This window comes from Manis pentadactyla, chromosome 10 (assembly GCF_030020395.1).
Source record: "Manis pentadactyla isolate mManPen7 chromosome 10, mManPen7.hap1, whole genome shotgun sequence".
NCBI classification, from domain to species: Eukaryota; Metazoa; Chordata; class Mammalia; order Pholidota; family Manidae; genus Manis; species Manis pentadactyla.
Window position 1 is genome coordinate 71729535 of NC_080028.1, and position 23121 is coordinate 71752655.

Genomic DNA, 23121 nt, shown 5'->3' on the forward strand with positions numbered 1-23121 from the left:
CCGCTGCGGTTTCCCGGGGGTCGATGGGAGTCGGAGTTCCGTGGCCCAGAGCAACCGGAAGAGGCTCCGGCTCCCGGCAGGCAGCGCGAAGAGGCGGGGACCTGGTCGCCCTCGCGGCCCCACCTGTCACCGGGTGGGGCAGCGGCAGGGGTGAGTCTTGGCGTGACTCCGTGCTGGGCCTCCGATCCAGAGCCTTTCAGCCCTCGGGGGCGGTCCACTCTGTCCTGTGAGTCACAGGATGAGGGAAAACCGACAGCAGTTCTACGGGGGGATAAAGCTTTCAACCCCTGGACATCTGTTGAAGAGACTGTCATTTCCGCATTGTATGTCCATGGCTCATTCATCATATATTGATTGACCATATATGTTTGGGTTAATGTCTGGAGTCTCTATTCTATTCCACTGGTCTGTGGCTCTGTTTTTGTGCCATTACCAAACTGTCTTGATTACTGTGGCTTTGTAGTAGAGCTTGAAGTTGGGGAGCGAGATCCCCCCCACTTAACTCTTCCTTCTCAGGATTGCTTTGGCTATTCGGGGTCTTTGGTGTTTCCATATGAATTTTTGAACTATTTGTTCCAGTTCGTTGAAGACATCTTAGCCATTTTTAAATGTACAATTGAGTGGTATTCAGTATATTCACGTTGTTGAGCAGTCATCACCACCATCCATCTCTGAATTCTCCATTTTTCCAAACTAAAACTCTATGCCCATTAAACCCTCACTCCCCAATCTTCCCTCCTGCCAGCCCCTGGCAACCACCATTCTACTTTCTGACTCTATGAATTTGATTACTTTAGGAACCTCATACAAGAAGAATCATACATTATTTATCTTTTTGGCACTGGCTTCTTTCACTTAGCGTAATATCCTCAAGATTGAACTACAAGACACACTGAAGCATGTTATCAGAATTTCCTTCCTTCTTAAGGTTAAACAGTATTCCATTGTACGGACAGACCGCATTTTGTGTTTACCCATTGCACATATTCTTTTATTTAATTCTCACCACAGCCACAAGAGTCAGGTATCTATACTGGACACATAGTATCTCCTGCTCAGATGACCTCAGTGCCCTTGTCCTGGGCCTTCAGCCACTTCCCCTACCTGGATCTGGGTCTGGCTCCCCTGATAATTTTCAGACCTGGATGAAACCCCACTATCACACATAGTTGCCAAAGTGGCAGCAGGAGGCAAACGGATTCAGGGCCGCGGTCTCCTAGAGGGAAACAGCACATAGGAGGAAGCTGGGCAAAGTCCCTATCTTTCTTTCCTCATGGTCCTATGGGCCGTTCAGAGGCACATCTTCCCCTCTATTAGTTTGTTGTGGCGGCTGTAACAAACTGCCACAGATGGAGTTGCATAAAACAACAGGAACTTATTCTCCCATTGTTCTGGAGGTCTTCAGTCTTAAATCAAGGGGCTGTACCCCCTCTGAAGGCTCTAGAGGAGAAATCTTCCTTGCCTCTTCCAGCTTCTGGTGGTCCCAGACATTCCTCAGCTTGTGGCTGCATCCCTCCAATCTCTGCCTCTATCTTGACGTGGCCTCTTCTCTGTGTGTCTGTCTACATTGTCCTCTTCTTTCTCTTAGGAAGACACCAGTCATTAAAGTTAAGGCCCGCTCTAAATACAGGATTGTTTTTAGACTGAGATCATCCACTATTTACATTTGCAAGGACCCTATTTCCAGGTGGACAAGAATTCTGGGGGACACTGTTCCATCAGTTATACAGCCCACCTGAACAAGTGCTGCATGGGGAACAGGCAGCACCTGCTTTGTCCCTCCCCAGCTCATCCTGCCTCAGTAGCTGCTGGGGTAACTCACTGCATTAGTGTTCTAGGGCTGCCGTAATCAAAGACCATAGACCATGCGGCCTAGACAATTGACATTTGTTTCTCACAGTTCTGTAGGCTGCAAGCACAAGCCAAAGGGGTCCCAGGTTTGGGTCTCCTGAGGCCTCTCTCCTTGGCTTGCAGATGGCTGCCTTCTCACTGCCTCCTCATAGGGCCTTTCCTCTGGGCATGCCCATCCCTTACATGGCATCTCTTCTTATATGGACAGCATTCAGGTTGGACTAGGCACACCCTAATGCCCTCATTTTAACTGAACCACCTTTTGAATGACCTCATCTCCAAATACTGTCACAATCTGAGCTATGGGGTCTGGGGTTAGGACTTGAATATATTAATTTCGGGTGGGGTGGGGAACAACTCAGCCCAAAATACTCATTATTTGCATTACCTCACATCGTCCTTTGTGAGTGCTTCTTGGAAGACCCCAAACTAACATCAGACTCTCTTCCCCCAAACCCACACTCACCTCTTTCATTCTGTATATTAGCACCATGCCTTTTCCTTAATAGCACTTCCACAATTATATGTACTTAATTTATTACATTTTTTTTTTCTGTTTCCCCTACCTGATGGAAAACTGCATTAGGGTAAGAACCACATATAAAATGAATTCACTGTTATGCCTTGATGCCTGGCATAGTGCCTAGTATGGAGTGGGCATGTGACCAATATTTATTGAATGGGAGGATATTTTTCTGCCTCTCAAATCATCTAATGATACAGATACCACTGTCTGCATGCTTTGTGTCTTGCGATTGTTGGTGGCAGTCAATGATTTGAAAGGAAGAAATCCAACTTCCCTGAAAAGACACGGTGAACCTTAAAATTGGAAATAATCAGGACACCCTGGAAATCAGAGTGAAGCCACTTTGAAAAAACTCTTAACACATGACAGACTGTGACACTTCGGACAGTGCTGATGAGACAGGGGCCTTGGGTGTAGTCAGAGTAGGGTGAGATCCTCTGGAAAAAGTAAGGCAGGATATTTACAGTCAAGGCAATGTAACAATATAAAGGATACCAGACTAGGAATATAGACATCTTCAGTGAGATCAGTTAAAGGTCAAAAGGCCAGGAACAACTTGGCCTGGAATGTCTGAGTGTTCCGCAACGGTACCTCAGCATAACCCCTGACTTCACTGTAAACAGCCCTAGCAAACAGACAACAACCCAGCCCACCTTGGGGGCAGGGCACATGGTACAAGTCTGCACCCCTAGCCCTTTACCCACATTCCTGAAAATCCTCAAGGAACTATAAATCCCCTAGACAACGCACCACCCTGGGCTCTCTTGTCCCCTCCCGGTGTGAGGCAGGAGCTCTTTCCTTTCACTTTATTTCTCAATAAAAGCCTCTCCCTGGCTCTCCTACCTTGGGTGTTTGCTAAGTTCATTCTTCGACTTTGCAAACAAGAACCCCGACTTCACTGAGAGAAAGCAGGAGTTCAGAGGAGCTGATCTTCAAAGGGAATCTTCTTGGGAAACTAGCAGACGACCCCGAGACCTGGCTCCAGTCAAATTAGCCTTTTTATGCCTACAAGCAAACAAGGCTTCTGAGGGACATTCAGAAATCTATGTTAGAGGGAGAGAAGAGAGGAAGAACATCTTTGCCTTGGAATCTGCCATTGCAGGACTCACTCAGCAGGGTTTCCTAGCTTTGTACTTCTTTACATTCTGGCTCTGAGCTGTTTTATCACCTTTAGCCCAAGGCCAACTTCCCCACACTCTGGTTTAAGTGAAAGAAGAAACGAAACTGTCTGCAGCTTATGGGTGAGCTAAAGGGCCAATGTACCTGGCTTGGTGTTTGCTCTTCCTTTGTGTTGTTAATTTTGTGTTCTTTTAGGTTTCTTTCATTTTGGACTGCAATACACTATAAAGGGCTTGTTCAGTAATATTAAGTCTCCTAAAGAAGTTTCTGGTGGCAGTGAAGAGGCAGTATTGCACAGTGATTAATCCATGGTTTCGGATGCTATATTGGTCAAGATAGATGAGGTCATGGTGCAGTAACAAACACCACCCAAATTCCATTTGTGCAATTTGGTGGTCATAGGCTGCTCAGGCTGCTAGAACAAACTATCAGAGGCTGAATGATTTAAACAACAGAAACTTATTTCTGACAGTTTTGGAGGCTAGGAAGTCCAAGGTCAAGGGGCCAGCAGATTTGGTGGCTACTGAGGGTTCTCTTCTTAGCTTTCAGTGGCCAACTTTTCAATGCGTCCTTCCCATGGCATGATAGCATTCAAGAGAATAAGTTCTCTGGTGTCTTTTCTTATAAGCCCACAAATCCTTCATGAACGTGTATAAACTTAATCACATCCCAAAGGCCACACCTCCAAATATCACAATGCATTTTGAGGGGACACAAACATTCAGCCTGTAACAGTGCCCCTCCTTGGTCACCTGGGGCTATGCTCTGATCATTCTCCCATTGCAACCCAGGCCCACAGAGCCATAACCATCTGGGACACTGCCATTCAGCAGAGCAGAGGGAAAGAGAATGTTTTCAGCTAGGCACTGGCCTCTGCCTTCAAGAGGCACATGTCCCTTCTGTTAACATTTCCTTGATCAAAAGCAAGTCACAACAGTGGAATTCAGTCAGAGCAGAAGAATGAAAAAAGGGGAAGATAGTTTCAGGGACGTATAGGATAACATCAAACAGACTAATATTTGCATTATAGGGCTCCTAGAAGGAGAAAGACAGAGAAAGGGGCAGAAATCTTATTTGGTGAAATAATGGTTGAAAGCTTCCCTAACATGGTGAAGGAAACAGACATCAAGATCCAGGAATCCCAAAGAGTTCCAAAAAAGGTGAACCTAAAGAGATCCACACCAGGACACATTAATTAAAATGTCAAAATTTCAAGACAAGAGGAGAATATTAAAAGCATCAGGAGAAGAGCAACTGGTTATATACAAGGGAACCCTCAAAAGCCTAGCAAGATTTTTCAGTGCAATTTTGTGGGCCAGGTGGAAGTGACATGATATATTCAAAGTGCTGAAAGAAAAAAATTCAAGCAAGGATATTCTACTCAATAAAGTTATCATTCAGAATTGAAGGAGAGAAAGATTTTTTTCCAGACAAGCAAAACCTAACAGAGTTTATCATGCTAAACTGCCTTATAAGAAATACTAAAGGGTTCTCTTTAAACTGAAAAGAATGGGCAATAATTACTAACAAGGATGCATATGAAAACTGCATTTCACTGGAAAAGTAAATATATAATAGAGGTAGTGGATTAATTACTTATAAAGCTACTATGAAGGTTAAAATACAAAAGTAATAAAAATAATTATCACAATAATTAGTTAAAGGATACACAAGATACAAAGACGTAAACAATGACATGAAAAATATAAAATGTTGGGGGAAGGAGAGTAAAAATGTTTTAGAATGGGACGAAACTCGAGTTGTTATCAACTTAAGATAGGTGGTTATAGAGGTAAGTTGTTACATGTAAGCCTCATGGTAACCACGAAGCAAAAAACTATAGTAAAGACACAAAAGAGAAAGAGAAAGGAATATAAGCGTACAACTAAAGAAACTCATCAAACCACAAAAGAAGAGAGCAAGATGCTGTTGGCAAAACTGGAGAGCAACATGAAAGGGCATGAAACTGGATCATTGTCTAACCCCACACATAAAAGTAAACTTGAAATGGATCAAAGACCTGAATGTAAGTCATGAAACCATAAAACTCTTAGAAAAAAACACAGGCAAAACCTCTTGGACATAAACATGAACAAATTCTTCATGAACATATCTCGCTGGGCAGGGGAAAGAACAGCAAAAATGAACAAATGGAACGGTATCAAGCTGAAAAGCCTCTGTAGGGCAAAGGACACCATCAATAGAACAAAAAGGCATCCTACACTATGGGAGAATATATTCATAAATGACATATCCAACAAAGGGCTGACATCCAAAATACATAAAGAGCTCATGCACCTCAACAAACAAAAAGCAAAAAATCCAATTAAAAAATAAGCAGAGGGTCTGAACAGACACTTCTCCAAAGAAGAAAAACACATAGCCAACAGGCCCATGAAAAGATGCTCCACATCGCTAGCCATCAGAGAAATGCAAATCAAAACCACAATGAGATACCACTTCACACAAGTAAGGATTGCCACCATCCAAAAGACAAACAGCAACACATGGGGGCAACGATGTGGAGAAAGGGGAACCCTCCTACACTGCTAGTGGGAATGTGAACAAGTTCAACCATTGTGGAAAGCAGTATGCAGGTTCATCAAAAAACTTAAAATAGAACTACCATTTGACCCTGGAATTTGTCTCCTAGGATTTTACCGAAAGAAAACAAGACCGAAGGTTCAAAAAGCCATATGCACCCCTATGTTTACTGCAGCACTATTTACAACAGTCAAGATATGGATGCAACCGAAGTCTCCATCAGTAGATGAATGGATAAAGAAGAGGTGTCACATATACAAAATGGAACACTATTCAGCCATAAGAAAAAAACATATCCTACCATTTGCAACAACATGGATGGAGCTAGAGGGGATGATGCTCAGTGAAATAAGCCAGGCGGAGAAAGACAAGTACCAAATGATTTCCCTCATTTGTGGAGTATTAAATCAAAGCAAATCTGAAGGGACAGAACAGCAGCCGACTCACAGACTCCAAGAAGCGACTAGCGATTACCAAAGGGGAGGGGGTATGGAAGGGAGAAGAGGATTCATGAAGGGGTGTTATGATTGGTGCACCTGGTGTGTGTGGGGTCACGGGGAAACAATGTAGCTCAGAGAAGACAAGTAGGGACTCCGTGGCATCGTGCTACGCTGATGGAGAGCGACGGCAATGGGGTATAGGGGGTACTCGATAATATCGGTGGAGGTAGTACCCACATTGAAGGTTTCTTGTGAAACCTTCAGAGCAGTGTATGTCAATGATACGTTAATGAAAAAGTAAAAAAGAAAAAAAAGTTCACATTATACCAATTGACATTAAAGAAAGACTTCCACGCTTTTCTTTCCCTTTTCCTTTTTCGCTGTCTCGCCAACGGGTGTCCTGCTGAGTACCTGGTGCCCGGGGCGACCGCGGGAGCAGAAGTGGCTGGGTGGGGGTGCAGCGCGGCACGGGGGGCCTGAGACGCGAGCCCCGAGCTGCCAATCGCTCGCCGTCTCCCGGCAACTTGGCAGCGCGCGCCGCCAGCGCACAATGCCCGCCCGCCTCTAGCCCACGCGCGAGAGCGAAGGCAGGCAGTCTAGCGGAGAGAGCCGCGGAAGCCGCTCGCCGCCGGACAGAGCTCGCTATCTTCCCAAATGGGAGGGGTTTTGAGCAAGCTCTGCCCCCCGCAGCCCGCCCCCGTTCCGGAGGCCAGGAGCCGGCGCCCGGCCTTCCTCGGAAGCCCCGCCCGCCCCGCAAGCCTCGCAAGCCCGGCAAGCCCCGCCCCGTCGGCTCCCTCGGCCCGCCGCGACCGCATTCGCCCTTCAGTACCCACTCGTTTCTTCGGGTCCCCTCGGAGGCCTCATCGCCGGTAAGACGCTGACCCTCCCCAGACCGTGGACGACTTGACTTTGAAAGTTTTGTTTTTCTTAAGTCCTAAGTGGGTTCTGTGCCCTTTTCACCTCCTCAAACACCTTGGTGCGCGTCCAGCTGCCTCCCTTTAGCCTATGCTATGAGATGTGCTGACAGAACTGTTCCCTTCTTTCAGTTCCTTTTTTTGGGTCACTTTTCTATTCCTTTTATTTTTAATTTTTACCTTCTTTTTGGTAGCATTAGTGTACAGTTACATGAGCAACACGGTGGTTACTAGGCTCCCCCCATTATCAAGTCCGCCCCTCATACCCCGTTACAGTCACTGTCCATCAGCGTAGGGAGATGCTATATAGTCACTACTTGTCTTCTCTGTGTGCTATACTGCCCTCCCCGTGCCCACCCCCCTACATCATGTATGTTGATCCTAATGCCCCTCATTCCCCTTCTCCCTCCTTTCCCACCCACCCTTCCCAGTCCCTTTCCCTTTGGTATCTGTTAGTCCATTCTCGGGTTCTGTGAGTCTGCTGCTGTTTGGTGCCTTCAGTTTTTTCTCTGTTCTTACGCTCCACAGATGAGTGCAACCATTTGATACTTGTGTTTCTCTGCCTGGCATATTTCACTGAGCGTAATACCCTCTAGCCCCATCCACGTTGTTGCAAATCTTTCTTTCAGTTCTTAAAACTCTGAACTTTAACACAGTATGAGTTTAGCAGAATACTTGGTAAATCACTTAAAATATACCTGCTTCAGGTGAGAAATCATCTATCTGGTTATTACAGCACTATTTACAAAAGCCAAGGTATTTTAGCAACCTAAGTGGCCATCGGTAGATGAATGGATAGAGAAGAGGTGGCACTTATACAAAATGTTACACTATTCAGCCATAAGAAGGAAACAGATCCTACCGTTTGCAACATCATGGATGGAGCTAGAGGGGATGATGCTCAGTGAAATAAGCCAGGCGGAGAAAGACAAGTACCAAATGATTTCCCTCATTTGTGGAGTATTAAATCAAAGCAAATCTGAAGGGACAGAACAGCAGCCGACTCACAGACTCCAAGAAGCGACTAGCGATTACCAAAGGGGAGGGGGTATGGAAGGGAGAAGAGGATTCATGAAGGGGTGTTATGATTGGTGCACCTGGTGTGTGTGGGGTCACGGGAAAACAATGTAGCTCAGAGAAGACAAGTAGGGACTCCGTGGCATCGTGCTACGCTGATGGAGAGCGACGGCAATGGGGTATAGGGGGTACTCGATAATATCGGTGGAGGTAGTACCCACATTGAAGGTTTCTTGTGAAACCTTCAGAGCAGTGTATGTCAATGATACGTTAATGAAAAAGTAAAAAAGAAAAAAAAGTTCACATTATACCAATTGACATTAAAGAAAGACTTCCACGCTTTTCTTTCCCTTTTCCTTTTTCGCTGTCTCGCCAACGGGTGTCCTGCTGAGTACCTGGTGCCCGGGGCGACCGCGGGAGCAGAAGTGGCTGGGTGGGGGTGCAGCGCGGCACGGGGGGCCTGAGACGCGAGCCCCGAGCTGCCAATCGCTCGCCGTCTCCCGGCAACTTGGCAGCGCGCGCCGCCAGCGCACAATGCCCGCCCGCCTCTAGCCCACGCGCGAGAGCGAAGGCAGGCAGTCTAGCGGAGAGAGCCGCGGAAGCCGCTCGCCGCCGGACAGAGCTCGCTATCTTCCCAAATGGGAGGGGTTTTGAGCAAGCTCTGCCCCCCGCAGCCCGCCCCCGTTCCGGAGGCCAGGAGCCGGCGCCCGGCCTTCCTCGGAAGCCCCGCCCGCCCCGCAAGCCTCGCAAGCCCGGCAAGCCCCGCCCCGTCGGCTCCCTCGGCCCGCCGCGACCGCATTCGCCCTTCAGTACCCACTCGTTTCTTCGGGTCCCCTCGGAGGCCTCATCGCCGGTAAGACGCTGACCCTCCCCAGACCGTGGACGACTTGACTTTGAAAGTTTTGTTTTTCTTAAGTCCTAAGTGGGTTCTGTGCCCTTTTCACCTCCCCAAACACCTTGGTGCGCGTCCAGCTGCCTCCCTTTAGCCTATGCTATGAGATGTGCTGACAGAACTGTTCCCTTCTTTCAGTTCCTTTTTTTGGGTCACTTTTCTATTCCTTTTATTTTTAATTTTTACCTTCTTTTTGGTAGCATTAGTGTACAGTTACATGAGCAACACGGTGGTTACTAGGCTCCCCCCATTATCAAGTCCGCCCCTCATACCCCGTTACAGTCACTGTCCATCAGCGTAGGGAGATGCTATATAGTCACTACTTGTCTTCTCTGTGTGCTATACTGCCCTCCCCGTGCCCACCCCCCTACATCATGTATGTTGATCCTAATGCCCCTCATTCCCCTTCTCCCTCCTTTCCCACCCACCCTTCCCAGTCCCTTTCCCTTTGGTATCTGTTAGTCCATTCTCGGGTTCTGTGAGTCTGCTGCTGTTTGGTGCCTTCAGTTTTTTCTCTGTTCTTACGCTCCACAGATGAGTGCAACCATTTGATACTTGTGTTTCTCTGCCTGGCATATTTCACTGAGCGTAATACCCTCTAGCCCCATCCACGTTGTTGCAAATCTTTCTTTCAGTTCTTAAAACTCTGAACTTTAACACAGTATGAGTTTAGCAGAATACTTGGTAAATCACTTAAAATATACCTGCTTCAGGTGAGAAATCATCTATCTGGTTATTACAGCACTATTTACAAAAGCCAAGGTATTTTAGCAACCTAAGTGGCCATCGGTAGATGAATGGATAGAGAAGAGGTGGCACTTATACAAAATGTTACACTATTCAGCCATAAGAAGGAAACAGATCCTACCGTTTGCAACATCATGGATGGAGCTAGAGGGGATGATGCTCAGTGAAATAAGCCAGGCGGAGAAAGACAAGTACCAAATGATTTCCCTCATTTGTGGAGTATTAAATCAAAGCAAATCTGAAGGGACAGAACAGCAGCCGACTCACAGACTCCAAGAAGCGACTAGCGATTACCAAAGGGGAGGGGGTATGGAAGGGAGAAGAGGATTCATGAAGGGGTGTTATGATTGGTGCACCTGGTGTGTGTGGGGTCACGGGAAAACAATGTAGCTCAGAGAAGACAAGTAGGGACTCCGTGGCATCGTGCTACGCTGATGGAGAGCGACGGCAATGGGGTATAGGGGGTACTCGATAATATCGGTGGAGGTAGTACCCACATTGAAGGTTTCTTGTGAAACCTTCAGAGCAGTGTATGTCAATGATACGTTAATGAAAAAGTAAAAAAGAAAAAAAAGTTCACATTATACCAATTGACATTAAAGAAAGACTTCCACGCTTTTCTTTCCCTTTTCCTTTTTCGCTGTCTCGCCAACGGGTGTCCTGCTGAGTACCTGGTGCCCGGGGCGACCGCGGGAGCAGAAGTGGCTGGGTGGGGGTGCAGCGCGGCACGGGGGGCCTGAGACGCGAGCCCCGAGCTGCCAATCGCTCGCCGTCTCCCGGCAACTTGGCAGCGCGCGCCGCCAGCGCACAATGCCCGCCCGCCTCTAGCCCACGCGCGAGAGCGAAGGCAGGCAGTCTAGCGGAGAGAGCCGCGGAAGCCGCTCGCCGCCGGACAGAGCTCGCTATCTTCCCAAATGGGAGGGGTTTTGAGCAAGCTCTGCCCCCCGCAGCCCGCCCCCGTTCCGGAGGCCAGGAGCCGGCGCCCGGCCTTCCTCGGAAGCCCCGCCCGCCCCGCAAGCCTCGCAAGCCCGGCAAGCCCCGCCCCGTCGGCTCCCTCGGCCCGCCGCGACCGCATTCGCCCTTCAGTACCCACTCGTTTCTTCGGGTCCCCTCGGAGGCCTCATCGCCGGTAAGACGCTGACCCTCCCCAGACCGTGGACGACTTGACTTTGAAAGTTTTGTTTTTCTTAAGTCCTAAGTGGGTTCTGTGCCCTTTTCACCTCCCCAAACACCTTGGTGCGCGTCCAGCTGCCTCCCTTTAGCCTATGCTATGAGATGTGCTGACAGAACTGTTCCCTTCTTTCAGTTCCTTTTTTTGGGTCACTTTTCTATTCCTTTTATTTTTAATTTTTACCTTCTTTTTGGTAGCATTAGTGTACAGTTACATGAGCAACACGGTGGTTACTAGGCTCCCCCCATTATCAAGTCCGCCCCTCATATCCCGTTACAGTCACTGTCCATCAGCGTAGGGAGATGCTATATAGTCACTACTTGTCTTCTCTGTGTGCTATACTGCCCTCCCCGTGCCCACCCCCCTACATCATGTATGTTGATCCTAATGCCCCTCATTCCCCTTCTCCCTCCTTTCCCACCCACCCTTCCCAGTCCCTTTCCCTTTGGTATCTGTTAGTCCATTCTCGGGTTCTGTGAGTCTGCTGCTGTTTGGTGCCTTCAGTTTTTTCTCTGTTCTTACGCTCCACAGATGAGTGCAACCATTTGATACTTGTGTTTCTCTGCCTGGCATATTTCACTGAGCGTAATACCCTCTAGCCCCATCCACGTTGTTGCAAATCTTTCTTTCAGTTCTTAAAACTCTGAACTTTAACACAGTATGAGTTTAGCAGAATACTTGGTAAATCACTTAAAATATACCTGCTTCAGGTGAGAAATCATCTGTCTGGTTATTACAGCACTATTTACAACAGCCAAGGTATTTTAGCAACCTAAGTGGCCATCGGTAGATGAATGGATAGAGAAGAGGTGGCACTTATACAAAATGTTACTCTATTCAGCCATAAGAAGGAAACAGATCCTACCATTTGCAACAACATGGATGGAGCTAGAGGGGATGATGCTCAGTGAAATAAGCCAGGCGGAGAAAGACAAGTACCAAATGATTTCCCTCATTTGTGGAGTATTAAATCAAAGCAAATCTGAAGGGACAGAACAGCAGCCGACTCACAGACTCCAAGAAGCGACTAGCGATTACCAAAGGGGAGGGGGTATGGAAGGGAGAAGAGGATTCATGAAGGGGTGTTATGATTGGTGCACCTGGTGTGTGTGGGGTCACGGGGAAACAATGTAGCTCAGAGAAGACAAGTAGGGACTCCGTGGCATCGTGCTACGCTGATGGAGAGCGACGGCAATGGGGTATAGGGGGTACTCGATAATATCGGTGGAGGTAGTACCCACATTGAAGGTTTCTTGTGAAACCTTCAGAGCAGTGTATGTCAATGATACGTTAATGAAAAAGTAAAAAAGAAAAAAAAGTTCACATTATACCAATTGACATTAAAGAAAGACTTCCACGCTTTTCTTTCCCTTTTCCTTTTTCGCTGTCTCGCCAACGGGTGTCCTGCTGAGCACCTGGTGCCCGGGGCGACCGCGATAGCAGAGCTGGCTGGGGGCGGGGGTCGCAGCGCGGCCTCAGGGCGCCTGAGACGCGAGCCCCGAGCTGCCAATCGCGCGCCGTCTCCCGGCAACTTGGCAGCGCGCGCCGCCAGCGCACAATGCCCGCCCGCCTCTAGCCCACGCGCGAGAGCGAAGGCAGGCAGTCTAGCGGAGAGAGCCGCGGAAGCCGCTCGCCGCCGGACAGAGCTCGCTATCTTCCCAAATGGGAGGGGTTTTGAGCAAGCTCTGCCCCCCGCAGCCCGCCCCCGTTCCGGAGGCCAGGAGCCGGCGCCCGGCCTTCCTCGGAAGCCCCGCCCGCCCCGCAAGCCCGGCAAGCCCCGCCCCGCCGCATTCCCCGGCCCACCGCCTCCCTCGGCCCTTCGCGATCGCATTCCCCCTTCAGTACCCACTCGTTTCTTCAGGTCCCCTCGGAGGCCTCATCGCCGGTAAGACGCTGACCCTCTCCAGACCGTTGAGGGCTTGAGTTCGAAAGTTTTTTTTTCTTAAGTCCTAAGTGGGTTCTGTGCCCTTTTCACCTCTTCAAACACCTTCGTGCCGGTCCACCTGCCCCCCCCTTTAGCCTTTGCTATGAGTTGTGCTGATAGAACTGTTCCCTTCTTTCAGTTCCTTTTTTTGGGTCATTTTTCTATTCCTTTTATTTTTTATTTTTAACTTCTTTTTGGTATCATTAGTTTACAGTTACATGGGCAACACGGTGTTTACTAGGCTCCCCCCATTATCAAGTCCCCCACTGATACCCTGTTACATTCACCGTCCGTCAGCGTAGGGAGATGCTGTAGAGTCAATACTTGTCTTCTCTGTGTGCTATACTGCCCTCCCCGTGCCCACCCCTCTACACCATGTATGTTGATCCTAATGCCCCTTATTCCCCTTCTTCCTCCCTTCGCACCCACCCTTCCCAGTCCCTTTCCCTTTGGTATCTGTTAGTCCATTCTCGGGTTCTGTGAGTCTGCTGCTGTTTTGTGCCTTCAGTTTTTTCTCTGTTCTTATGCTCCACAGATGAGTGCAACCATTTGATACTTGTCTTTCTCTGCCTGGCCTATTTTACTGAGGATAATACCCTCTAGCCCCATCCATGTTGTTGCAAGTCTTTCTTTCAGTTCTTAAAACTCTGAACTTTAACACAGTATGAGTTTAGCAGAATGTTTGGTAAATCACTTAAAATATACCTGCTTCAGGTAAGAATACCTTCTGACTTTAAAGTATAGTACTCTAATAGGTTTTGTTAATTTTCTGTCTTTGGACCAATAAATTGTATCAGCTCACCTCAAAGTGATGTTCCCAGGAAACCTCCTGAATGGATATAACTTGGCTGATAAAGATGATTAGTTTAAAAAGACTGTTGTTTTCATTTAGTCCCAGTTGAGTATAAACAGCAAAATTGAAAACTTCAGTGACAACAGCAGATCCTTGATAAGTACATTTATTTGAAAAGGTGAACATTCAGGTTTTTAAAATGTTTGACTTTGGGTGTACATTTCTGATGAGTTAGCATAAGGGATTGAAGGATTCTTGTAAAATTTGTCCCTGCACATCCATACGCACACTTTTCTTCCACTGTCGTTTGACTTGTGTGGGCAGTTTTTCGATTTCCCTCTCAACGTTTTTGAATCCATTGCAGTTACAGCTGTTAAGTACCTGGCACTTTCTGCCCTTAGGTGGAATGGGGGAAGCCATAAAAATGCTATATTTTGTATTGCTTAGAGGCTTAAGCTCTCTGGAAAATAACTGAACCCATATGGTTCTTACGGAATTTAAACTTTCTGTCATTCTTCTAAGCTGCTTTGATTCCATAATGTGTCTCCCATTCTCCACAGGGTCTGTGGGACTTCACCACACCACTTTGGCATAACACGTCCAAGACGATACCCAATCCAGCAGGGCCGGTATTCCTGTGTGCTTGCCACGCTGTGCCGGAATGGCGGTCACAGGAAGCGTGTGCTGTCTCGTGGTAGTTCCAGAGTGGTGTGCAGGCCTTCGACAGTGAGGATCGCTCCTCCCGGGAGCAACCTGGCTCGTTTTCCAATGTAAGCATGGAGGAAAAGACTCCCAGTGTGTTCACTTTATTCTCCTGCAGTTGTTATCTGAGAGAATATCTGTAACTCAAAGGAAAGGAAGAATCTCCTTATGTGAGGGAGAAATCTCAAGTTCCAGTTATTGAGCAGTTTTTTATTTTCTGGATTTTTCCCAAGACTGTAGCTTAACAGCTAAGGGCCATTTGTGTGAGTGTATAAATTACCCTTTTGCTTGTTGGATAGCTTCTGATTTCCAGCACCTGAAGTTCATGCTATGTAGCATGATGATCAGAATATCTTAATGCTAGAATCCTGTTTTCTGTTACAGAGCAGCGCAGATCCCTAAGGCCCCAGACCCGTGGTCAAAGGAGGCTGTTCTGCTTGCCCTCGAACGTTGGAAGAGGAAGAAAAGGACAGTGGAGGAGGAGGAAGACCAAATATCTGCTGCTGGTCAGGAGGACAAAAGAAGGTAACATGCCCTGCAGAGTACTCAACGTGCCTCCCACATGGGCTCCTGGGATTTGTTGAAAGAGAGATCACTCCCCAAAAGAATCAGAGGCCACCTCCTGTGTGTGAATGGCAGGTCCCCTTCTTTGGCTTTCATGGAAGAGCTTGGTAACAAGAGCTTTAATGCTATGCCTTTCATTAGGCACAGGTTACATACATTTTGTAATATACCTTTTCCATAAGTACTAGAGAAAAGCCAACAGTTACTGGCCACATCAGCTTCATACTTTTGATATAAATGTGTTAAATTTTATTTTGAGAGAATGCTGAAAGTCTTACCCTTGTGGTGGTCAGATATTTAGAGGTGACCATCAGCTTAGGTGTCATGTTTGTGATGAAGGAAATACTTAGCAAAGAACAGTGAAGACTGGAGTATGGTAGCTTTATGAGTAATGAGAATAAAACCAGTTTCATCATTTGGTTTTTGAAAATGTAACAAAAATAGAGGAAGCAGTCTGTTTCCTCGATGGAAAGAGAGGAAGTTGTAGGTGCTGAGAAAGCTGCAGAACTGCTTGTGGCTTTCCAAGGAGTCAGTTAAGAATTTTGTTGTAACTCAACAAATTCCAAGACCCACCATGTGCCAGAGCCTACTGCAGGTACTGTGGATAGAGCAGTGAGCAAGACAAAGGTCTCCTGGGACTTGGGTAATCAATGAAACAGGGTAATTATAGATTGTAAGTACATAAAGATTTTTAAAAAGCAGTGCTATAAAAGGGTCATGACAAAGGGGGAGCTCTGTATATAAGGTAGTCAAGGAAACATGCTCTGAGGAGACAGTGGGCCCTACATTTGAGAAATAGAACCATTGTCCTCATCAGTTACACCAGGTTAGCCATAACCTGCAGGTTCACAGCTGGCCATCTTTGATACTGTAGATGGCAACATTAGGTAAGGAAATACTAATAAATGCAAGTGTGTTCATTGGAAGATTGATTGGAAGTAACGTTAGAAGATCAGGTAAAGAATACTAGGGATATGCTTTACAAGTGAGCAGTCTGAGCTCATGTCAGCCAACTAAGCAGGAGTGGCAGAGGGAGATGGTGTGTTGGGAGTCAGAGAGAAAATAACTATTCTTATGGTCAAAACAGGTTTCTCATGTTCTCCAGGTTGGTAATTTGTCTAGACCCCAGTGAGCCTATAACTGAAGGCTCTGTGTTGTCTTTCCCATAATTGGAATAAGCAGTGATTATGTGCACCATGCGCAGGCCCTTATCTGTGACCTGTGAAGTTCTTCTCTTACAGACTGAACTAAGTGAGAGCACTGGGGGATGTGTGAGGGTGGGTCGCTAAAGTGTTTTTTTGTCTTTAGTTTACAGATGGTAGGATATTAAATTTGTGATTGCAGTGCTTTGGTGAGAAGTTAGCAAATAATCAGTACACCGGAATAGTTCAAAAGGTCTTGATGCATTTTTATACTTTTCTTATTAGATTAGGACAGTCCTAGAATAAATTGACCTTCCTGAATCTTTGAGAACTGAGGCAACCTTTTCTTGTCTAGCATGAACCTATGTTCTGTAGAAAGAGTATAAGATCCCAGGAATATGAGAGTATGCTTTAAAGGAGAGGTCGTATCATCTAACTGAGGGTTTGTGATTTGTCACAGGTGCCATGACAGCAGTGGGAGTGGCCATTCAGCTTTTAAGCCCGAGGTGGCCAACGGAGTCCCTGCTGCTTTTGTGCCTGAGTAAGTGAGAATCCATCTGGGTGAGGTTTCCTGTTTGGGAAAGGGTCATTATCAGACTTATTGACCTGTAAGTTTTCCTCTTTGAAGTCAGAGAGGAACATTTTGAGTAACTTGCCACAATAACTATTTTATCTAATTCTCTTTTACTATTTTTCTTTAATATGCATAAAATATGCTAAGGCTAAGAGGGTTTGTAGATACACTGAATAACCAAGTATGTAACAAAAAGATCACAAGGTTTGTGCAATGGATAGAATGCAGCAGTACGAAATTTAAGAAAAATGTGAGATTTCTGCCTTTTAGCTTAATTATATTTGAGGAAGAATTGGCTGGGAGGGAAAGAGGTTGGAAATGTGTGTGAAAAGGCTTGGACTAAGTTACATTTTTAAACTGAGTCAGCACGATGATATGGCTGCCAAAAAAGCTTAACATGCTCCTACTCTGGGCTGATAGCAGAACAAAGACTAGGAGGAGGCCGGTCAGTGGTGGTCCTGAGTGCCTTAGTCCTGCTGTCCACGGAGTGCTGCTGGTTGGCTGTGCTGCCCTGCAAGAGGAGGCAGACACAAACCGAAACTCACTGCGAGAGAGTGAAGCAACTCAAGATGTCCCGGGGTGGTGGTGGGTGAGGGGTTTCTAAAGGTACATAAGCACTAGCCCAGAAGAGAAAATCCTCACCAGTGTAAAGAAATGAGGGAGGGAAGGATAATGGCCTGCAAAAATCTGAAGGACTATCACATGAAAGGAGGACAATTGGCTTCGCTTGGCTCCAGATGGGATCCATAGGTGAAGTAAGTGAAAGAGAAAGTATGTTTGCATCTAGTGCAGGGATAAACTGCTCTGTGATTGACATTCATCAGCCAGGAGTCAGTGAGCCATCAGTGCTGTCACAATGGTTGGATGACTATTTCACAGGAAAGATGTTTAGGGAATTTCTGTTTCAGTTTGAATCTTAGAAAAAGTGGTTGGTTCCTCCTAAACTTTTTTTTAACACCTTTATTGATGTATAATTGACATAAATAAACTGTGCCTCTTTGAAGTGTACCATTTGATCAATTTTGACATGTATCCTTATCAGAATTATTGTCCTATAAATTTTCCTCTTTGAAATCAGAGAGGAACATTTTGAGTAACTTGCCACAATAACTATTTTGTCTAAATTCCACACCCACAAAACCATCACCACAGTCAAGATAATGAACATCACCATCACTGCCAGAAGTTTCCCCATGCCCCTTGGTGAAGCCTTAAAATCTCCCTCTCATACTGTCTCCGTTGCCAGGCATCCATTGGTCCCCATTCTGTCACTATAGATTTGTGTGCGTTTCCTACAGTATATGTAAGTAGAATCATACTTTTAATTTTTTATATACTGAGCTTTCCCTTTCTGACTTTGTGAGACATGTTTAGCTGAATTAACAGTAAAATTAACAACATTATCCTTTTCCATTGCGTTAGAACAGTTTTGTGACCGTGGATCAAGCCTTAAAACAATGTTGGTGACTTTCAGTAGCACATCTGTGTTTTCCCCTTTTATTTCCCTGTTAGGCCTGGGCCTCTGAAGAGAGGCCTCAGTTCCCCGAGCTCAGATGGTGAGCTGCGTAAGAGAACCTGCACCCCTGCTGTGAGCTGCTCGAAGGGCACGTGCACATGTGGCATCCGTATGTCCAGGCGCAATGCCATTACCAGTTCCTACACTTCTACTGGAGGCATCTCTCAGGTACACGCACCTGGTGGTGTGGCAGAAGTGGGTTCTTTGCATTTATTAGTTGATTATGCAGTGTTTACTAGCCACCTTCTGTCAGATGCTGAGATCACCTCTAAGCTAACAGCAGTTACCAACCCTTGAATGATTGCTATGGACCAGTGGAACAAACTAGAAAGCCCAGAATGCCTATGTGGAAACCTGACACAAGACAGAGCCATTATTATAGATAAATAGACAGAGGATGAATAATTCAAAAAATGGTACTAATTTGATTAAAAAGGTAGATTGAGTCTGAATTGCATTGGGTCGTAAATTCATCCTCTAGGCACTGGGAATTTAATGAAAGTTTTAAAAATAAGTGGTTATAACTATTTTTAGAAAGGATGTAGTATAGACTGGAGAACAGATCAAGTTTTGCTACCAGAATGACTTGGGTTCAAATCTTGGCTTTGGCACTTAGTAGCTATAGACTCTTGGCCAGGTAAATGACTTAAACTCTCTTTTTCTCATCTCTAAAGGATCGTTATAAAGATTGATGGTAATGTTTGAAAAGCACCCATTACAGTGCTTGTCAGTAAGCAGGCACCCAATATATCGGAGCTGGAAAAAAAGTAAGACATGCGTGAAGGAGGTTTTTGAGAGGAGAAAGAATTTGACATAAGTTTTCATCCATACAGAAGGCTCTTAGAGTAATATAAATGACACATTAATGATAAATGACAAATATAGGAGATGAAGGCCCCAGCCAAGCAGTTATGACAATGCAGAGCATAATAGTACGAAGCTTTACCTGGATCTATTCTGCACTAGGCCCTCTGCTGAGCACTGTACACACATTTCCTCAATCAGTGATCACAACAGACCTGACATACATAGTCATTGCCCCTTACAATTTTATATCAAATGTCATACATACACAAAAGGAAGGAAAAATATCATAGTGAACCTCCATGTGGCTCCAGCAGTTAACAGTGTTTTGTCAGTCCTGATCCATCAACACCCCCACCCCAAATTGGTTTTCCTCTTGTGTTTTAAAGTACAAACATGTGGTTTCACCTGTAGGTACTTCAGTGTATTTTTAAAACTTTTTGAACATTAATAAAAACAATGCCTCTGTTCCTCTGAATAATAATGACTTAATGTTAGTTATCATCACTCCAATTTGCCCTTCTTACCCTCACTGTCTTATTACAGTTACTTTGAATCAGGGACCAAAAATCAACTCATTGTGTTTGGTTCACATGTCTCTTAGACTCTTTTTTTTTTAGCATTAAAGGTATTTAACTCATATATGTAACAAAAAATCTGAAGGTAAGGTTGTACACTTATGGAAATAATGATTTTGACCTACTTCATAAGATAGTTGTGAGGCAGTACATGTAAAGTGTTGATGCGTCTACACTGTCCATAGTAAGCATTCAAGAAGTGCCACCAAAATAAGTACTGAAATTTTCATTTCAGGGGACTTAATTCACACTCAGCGCTTCAGACTTAGCATTATACAAGGTTGTATCTGATGGCCTAACAAGCAGACAGGGTAAAAATAATCAACTTTTTAACAGGCCTGGGCGGAGCGATGATGCTCGAGGCACCACGCCAGGGGCAGGGCGCCAGGACGCCGGGGTGGGTGGGGCGAGGGACACGCCCTCCACCGCCCTTTGGTCCCCCGGGAGCGGAGCCCGCGTTTCCACGGCCCGCCACGCAGCCGCGCGGGAAGCCACCCCCTCGTCACGGGCAGCTGCGGGGTCGACCGGGGGAGGCGCGCATGCACCGGGGCCTCTGCCTCCCCGGGCACGCTGCTCAGGCCGGCTGGACGGCCCGGCAAACTCTCCACGTTGGCAGAACCCCTCCGCGGTCCTGGGGCGCGCCAGACACAGCCCCGGGTTGCGCTGGCCCCGCCAGGATGCCGGCTATCCCAGCTGCCGGGCCCCGGCTCCCAGCGCCTCGGCCCGTCTGAGGAACCGCAGGCGGCAGGTCACCGGCCTCACAGCGCAGCCTCCCCTGGCGCCCCAGGCCCACGCGGCGGGCACGCCCTGGCGGCTTCCAGATGTCAGGCTTCCCCCGCGGGCTGTCCCCGCGACTGCTGCCGCTGCCGCCGCAGGCGCGGAGCACATGGGCTGGGGCAGCGGCTGCGCGCGCCCTCCCCCGCAGCGGGGATGTCAGGCCTCTCTTAGACTCAATCAACGGTACTACTACTACGCTTTTTCTTAACTTTTGAAAAGTCTGTGTCATTATGTTCTATAGAATTTACTACATTCTGGATTTTGTTTTCATCATGGTGCCATTTTGACAATTACTCTATCCCTATTTTCCCTGTAAATGGGCAGTTGGCTCCTGAGGCTTGATGAGTGTCGAGCTTAGTGATTCGGGCAGAGGTGCTGCTGTGCACTTCTGATCGCATCACATCGGGAGCAGGTGCTGTGTGGTTGCCTCCCACTGGGCTCAGTTGTCAGTCTGATCCTTCACTTTATTGTTCCTATGAGCTTTTCACCTGCTGATTTTAGCGGCCATATTTTGCCTTTGTCTATGTCCATTGTGGCAAAATGGTGATGTTCTAATTCTGTCCTTCCCTCTGCATTTGTTAACTGAAGGTCTGCGTAATTCTAGATAGAAGAACAAACCCTATCTATTGGAGTGGCAGGATAATAAGCAGGCACTGATGCCGTAGTTAACTCCAAAGGTGACCAGTATGATTCTTGCTGTGTTATCTTTATGAACTGATGATATTTTATAAACATTTCATGATCCTCAGTATAGTGTAGCTGCTCTTTCTGATGCAACTTTTCCAACTTTGGCCAATGACAACCCTTTCAAATACTGGCAATTGACTCACTTTTCAGAAGCCCCACTTCAGAAAGAAATGTTTTTTTAGTCACTTGAAAAGGAGACTTTATATACAGTGATGGATTAGAGTCACAGAATTATGTTGAAGGTCAGATCCTATGTTATTCCCAAGGTCAGTCACGTGACTTGTGTTTGGCTTTTAGCTCTGGAAGAGGTGTCCCAGTGCCTCACCCTTCTCCAGCCCAGCCTCGTCCCTCTCACAGACACGAGAGAGTCCAGAAAAGAAAATGAGGTAATGGGTGATTCGCTGTGTGGATTATTGAGAGGGTGGGAAAGGAGGGAAATTTACTTGGCTCTTAGGCTTTCTGAGACTTCGATTTGGAGAATCAAAACGGTGCACATCTAAAGGGCAGAGATGGTGCCACCCTGAATTGCTCTCATCTCTTGCAGTCGTCACATAGTGTGACCACACCAGCCTCTGCTTCCCCTCATGCTACAGCGTGAGGGGCTGGGGCATAAGGGGAAGGGCTTGCATGGGACAGAGTGAACAGAGTGACTGATGAGGGTGGGCAGCAGGCTTCACAGTCTAGACCCCAGCTGAACCCCTAGGTGCCTGACTAGAATGCCGCTTTCTTAGAGATAGAGGTGTGACTAGGACTCTCAGAAACTTGGCAGGTTTTATGTAAGGTTCTGAAGATTGTTTTCTGCTTCTTTTAAGACAAAGGTGTCTCTATGGCTTCTGTGAACTGCCTCCCTTCATTTCTTTAGGAATTTTCTTTGCTTCTTTTTGTTGTCTTGACACACTGAGATCTTAGTCATGGTTGTTCTAGACTTTGGTCAGTTGGTAGTTAGGAGGGTCTAAGAAGTAGGTAGGGATAGAGGGTGGCTCCACCTAAAAGTTTAGAAGTGCTTTTCAAAACTTAATTGTGCCTCTTCCTCTTACAGAGAAGAGGATGGTCCTCAGGGATCTGGCTCTTCCGCTCCACCAGTAAACAAGGAGTCCCAGGGAGAACAGGGTAAGTTGATGAACGAATCCATGTGTTGACGGTAGTGTATGGAGGGCACATGGACCACAGCCCACTGGAAACACGTACTGAGCCTTGATTTGTGTGGGGCTTGGTAGTTACAGAGAGAGATGTTCCTGTCCTACGGAGTTTATGGTCTGGTAAGGGAGAAAGGTGGCCCAGACTCGTATAGCATAACCCAGGCCACCTGGGGGGTTTGGGGTAAGGTAAGCCTAGGTGGGGGAAGCTCAGCAGCCCTGGCCCCACCCCAGCCCACCTTTGGCAGCACCGTGTGGTCAGGTTTTTGTGGATTGAAACCCGCAGCCTCTCTTTTTGGCACCATCTCCAGCACCCTGTCAGCCTTTGGCAGCACCACAGCTGTTTCCTCCAATTTTTTTATTTTGTGGTATCATTAATCTACAATTATTTGAGGAACATTATGTTTACTAGACTCCCCCGTTCACCAAGTCCCCCCCACATACCCCATTAGTCACTGTTCATCAGCGTAGTAAGATGCTGCAAAATCACTACTTGTCTACTATGTGTTGCACAGCACTCCCCATGCCCCCCCCAAATTATACATGTTAATCATAAGGCCCCCTTTCTTCTTCCACCCCTTCTCCCTCCCTTTCCACCTATCTTCCCCAGTCCCTTTCTATTTGGTAATTGTGAGTCCTTTCTTGTGTTCTGTGATTCTGCTGCTGTTTTATTCCTTCTGTTTTTCCTTTGTTCTTATACTCC

The 23121-nt window shown here is 46.7% G+C and overlaps 1 protein-coding gene across 1 annotated transcript; it reads left to right on the forward strand.

The window, feature by feature from the left end:
• The first annotated feature begins 23 nt into the window (after window positions 1-23).
• Window positions 24-22421, forward strand: LOC130679354 (nuclear envelope pore membrane protein POM 121-like). The gene is made up of 7 exons (XM_057487958.1): window positions 24-226; window positions 14499-14708; window positions 15025-15165; window positions 16807-16887; window positions 18433-18604; window positions 21580-21668; window positions 22322-22421. The coding sequence occupies exons 1-7, from the start codon at window positions 24-26 to the stop codon at window positions 22419-22421; spliced, it is 996 nt and encodes a 331-aa protein (XP_057343941.1).
• The last annotated feature ends 700 nt before the right edge of the window (window positions 22422-23121 follow it).

Coding starts and splice junctions, on each gene's coding strand:
- LOC130679354 (XM_057487958.1), top strand. CDS start 24: ATGGGAGTCGGAGTTCCGTGGCCCAGAGCAACCGGAAGAGGCTCCGGC. Junction 227..14,498: donor GGGGCGGTCCACTCTGTCCT/GTGAGTCACAGG, acceptor CATTCTCCACAG/GGTCTGTGGGACTTCACCAC. Junction 15,166..16,806: donor GGTCAGGAGGACAAAAGAAG/GTAACATGCCCT, acceptor GATTTGTCACAG/GTGCCATGACAGCAGTGGGA.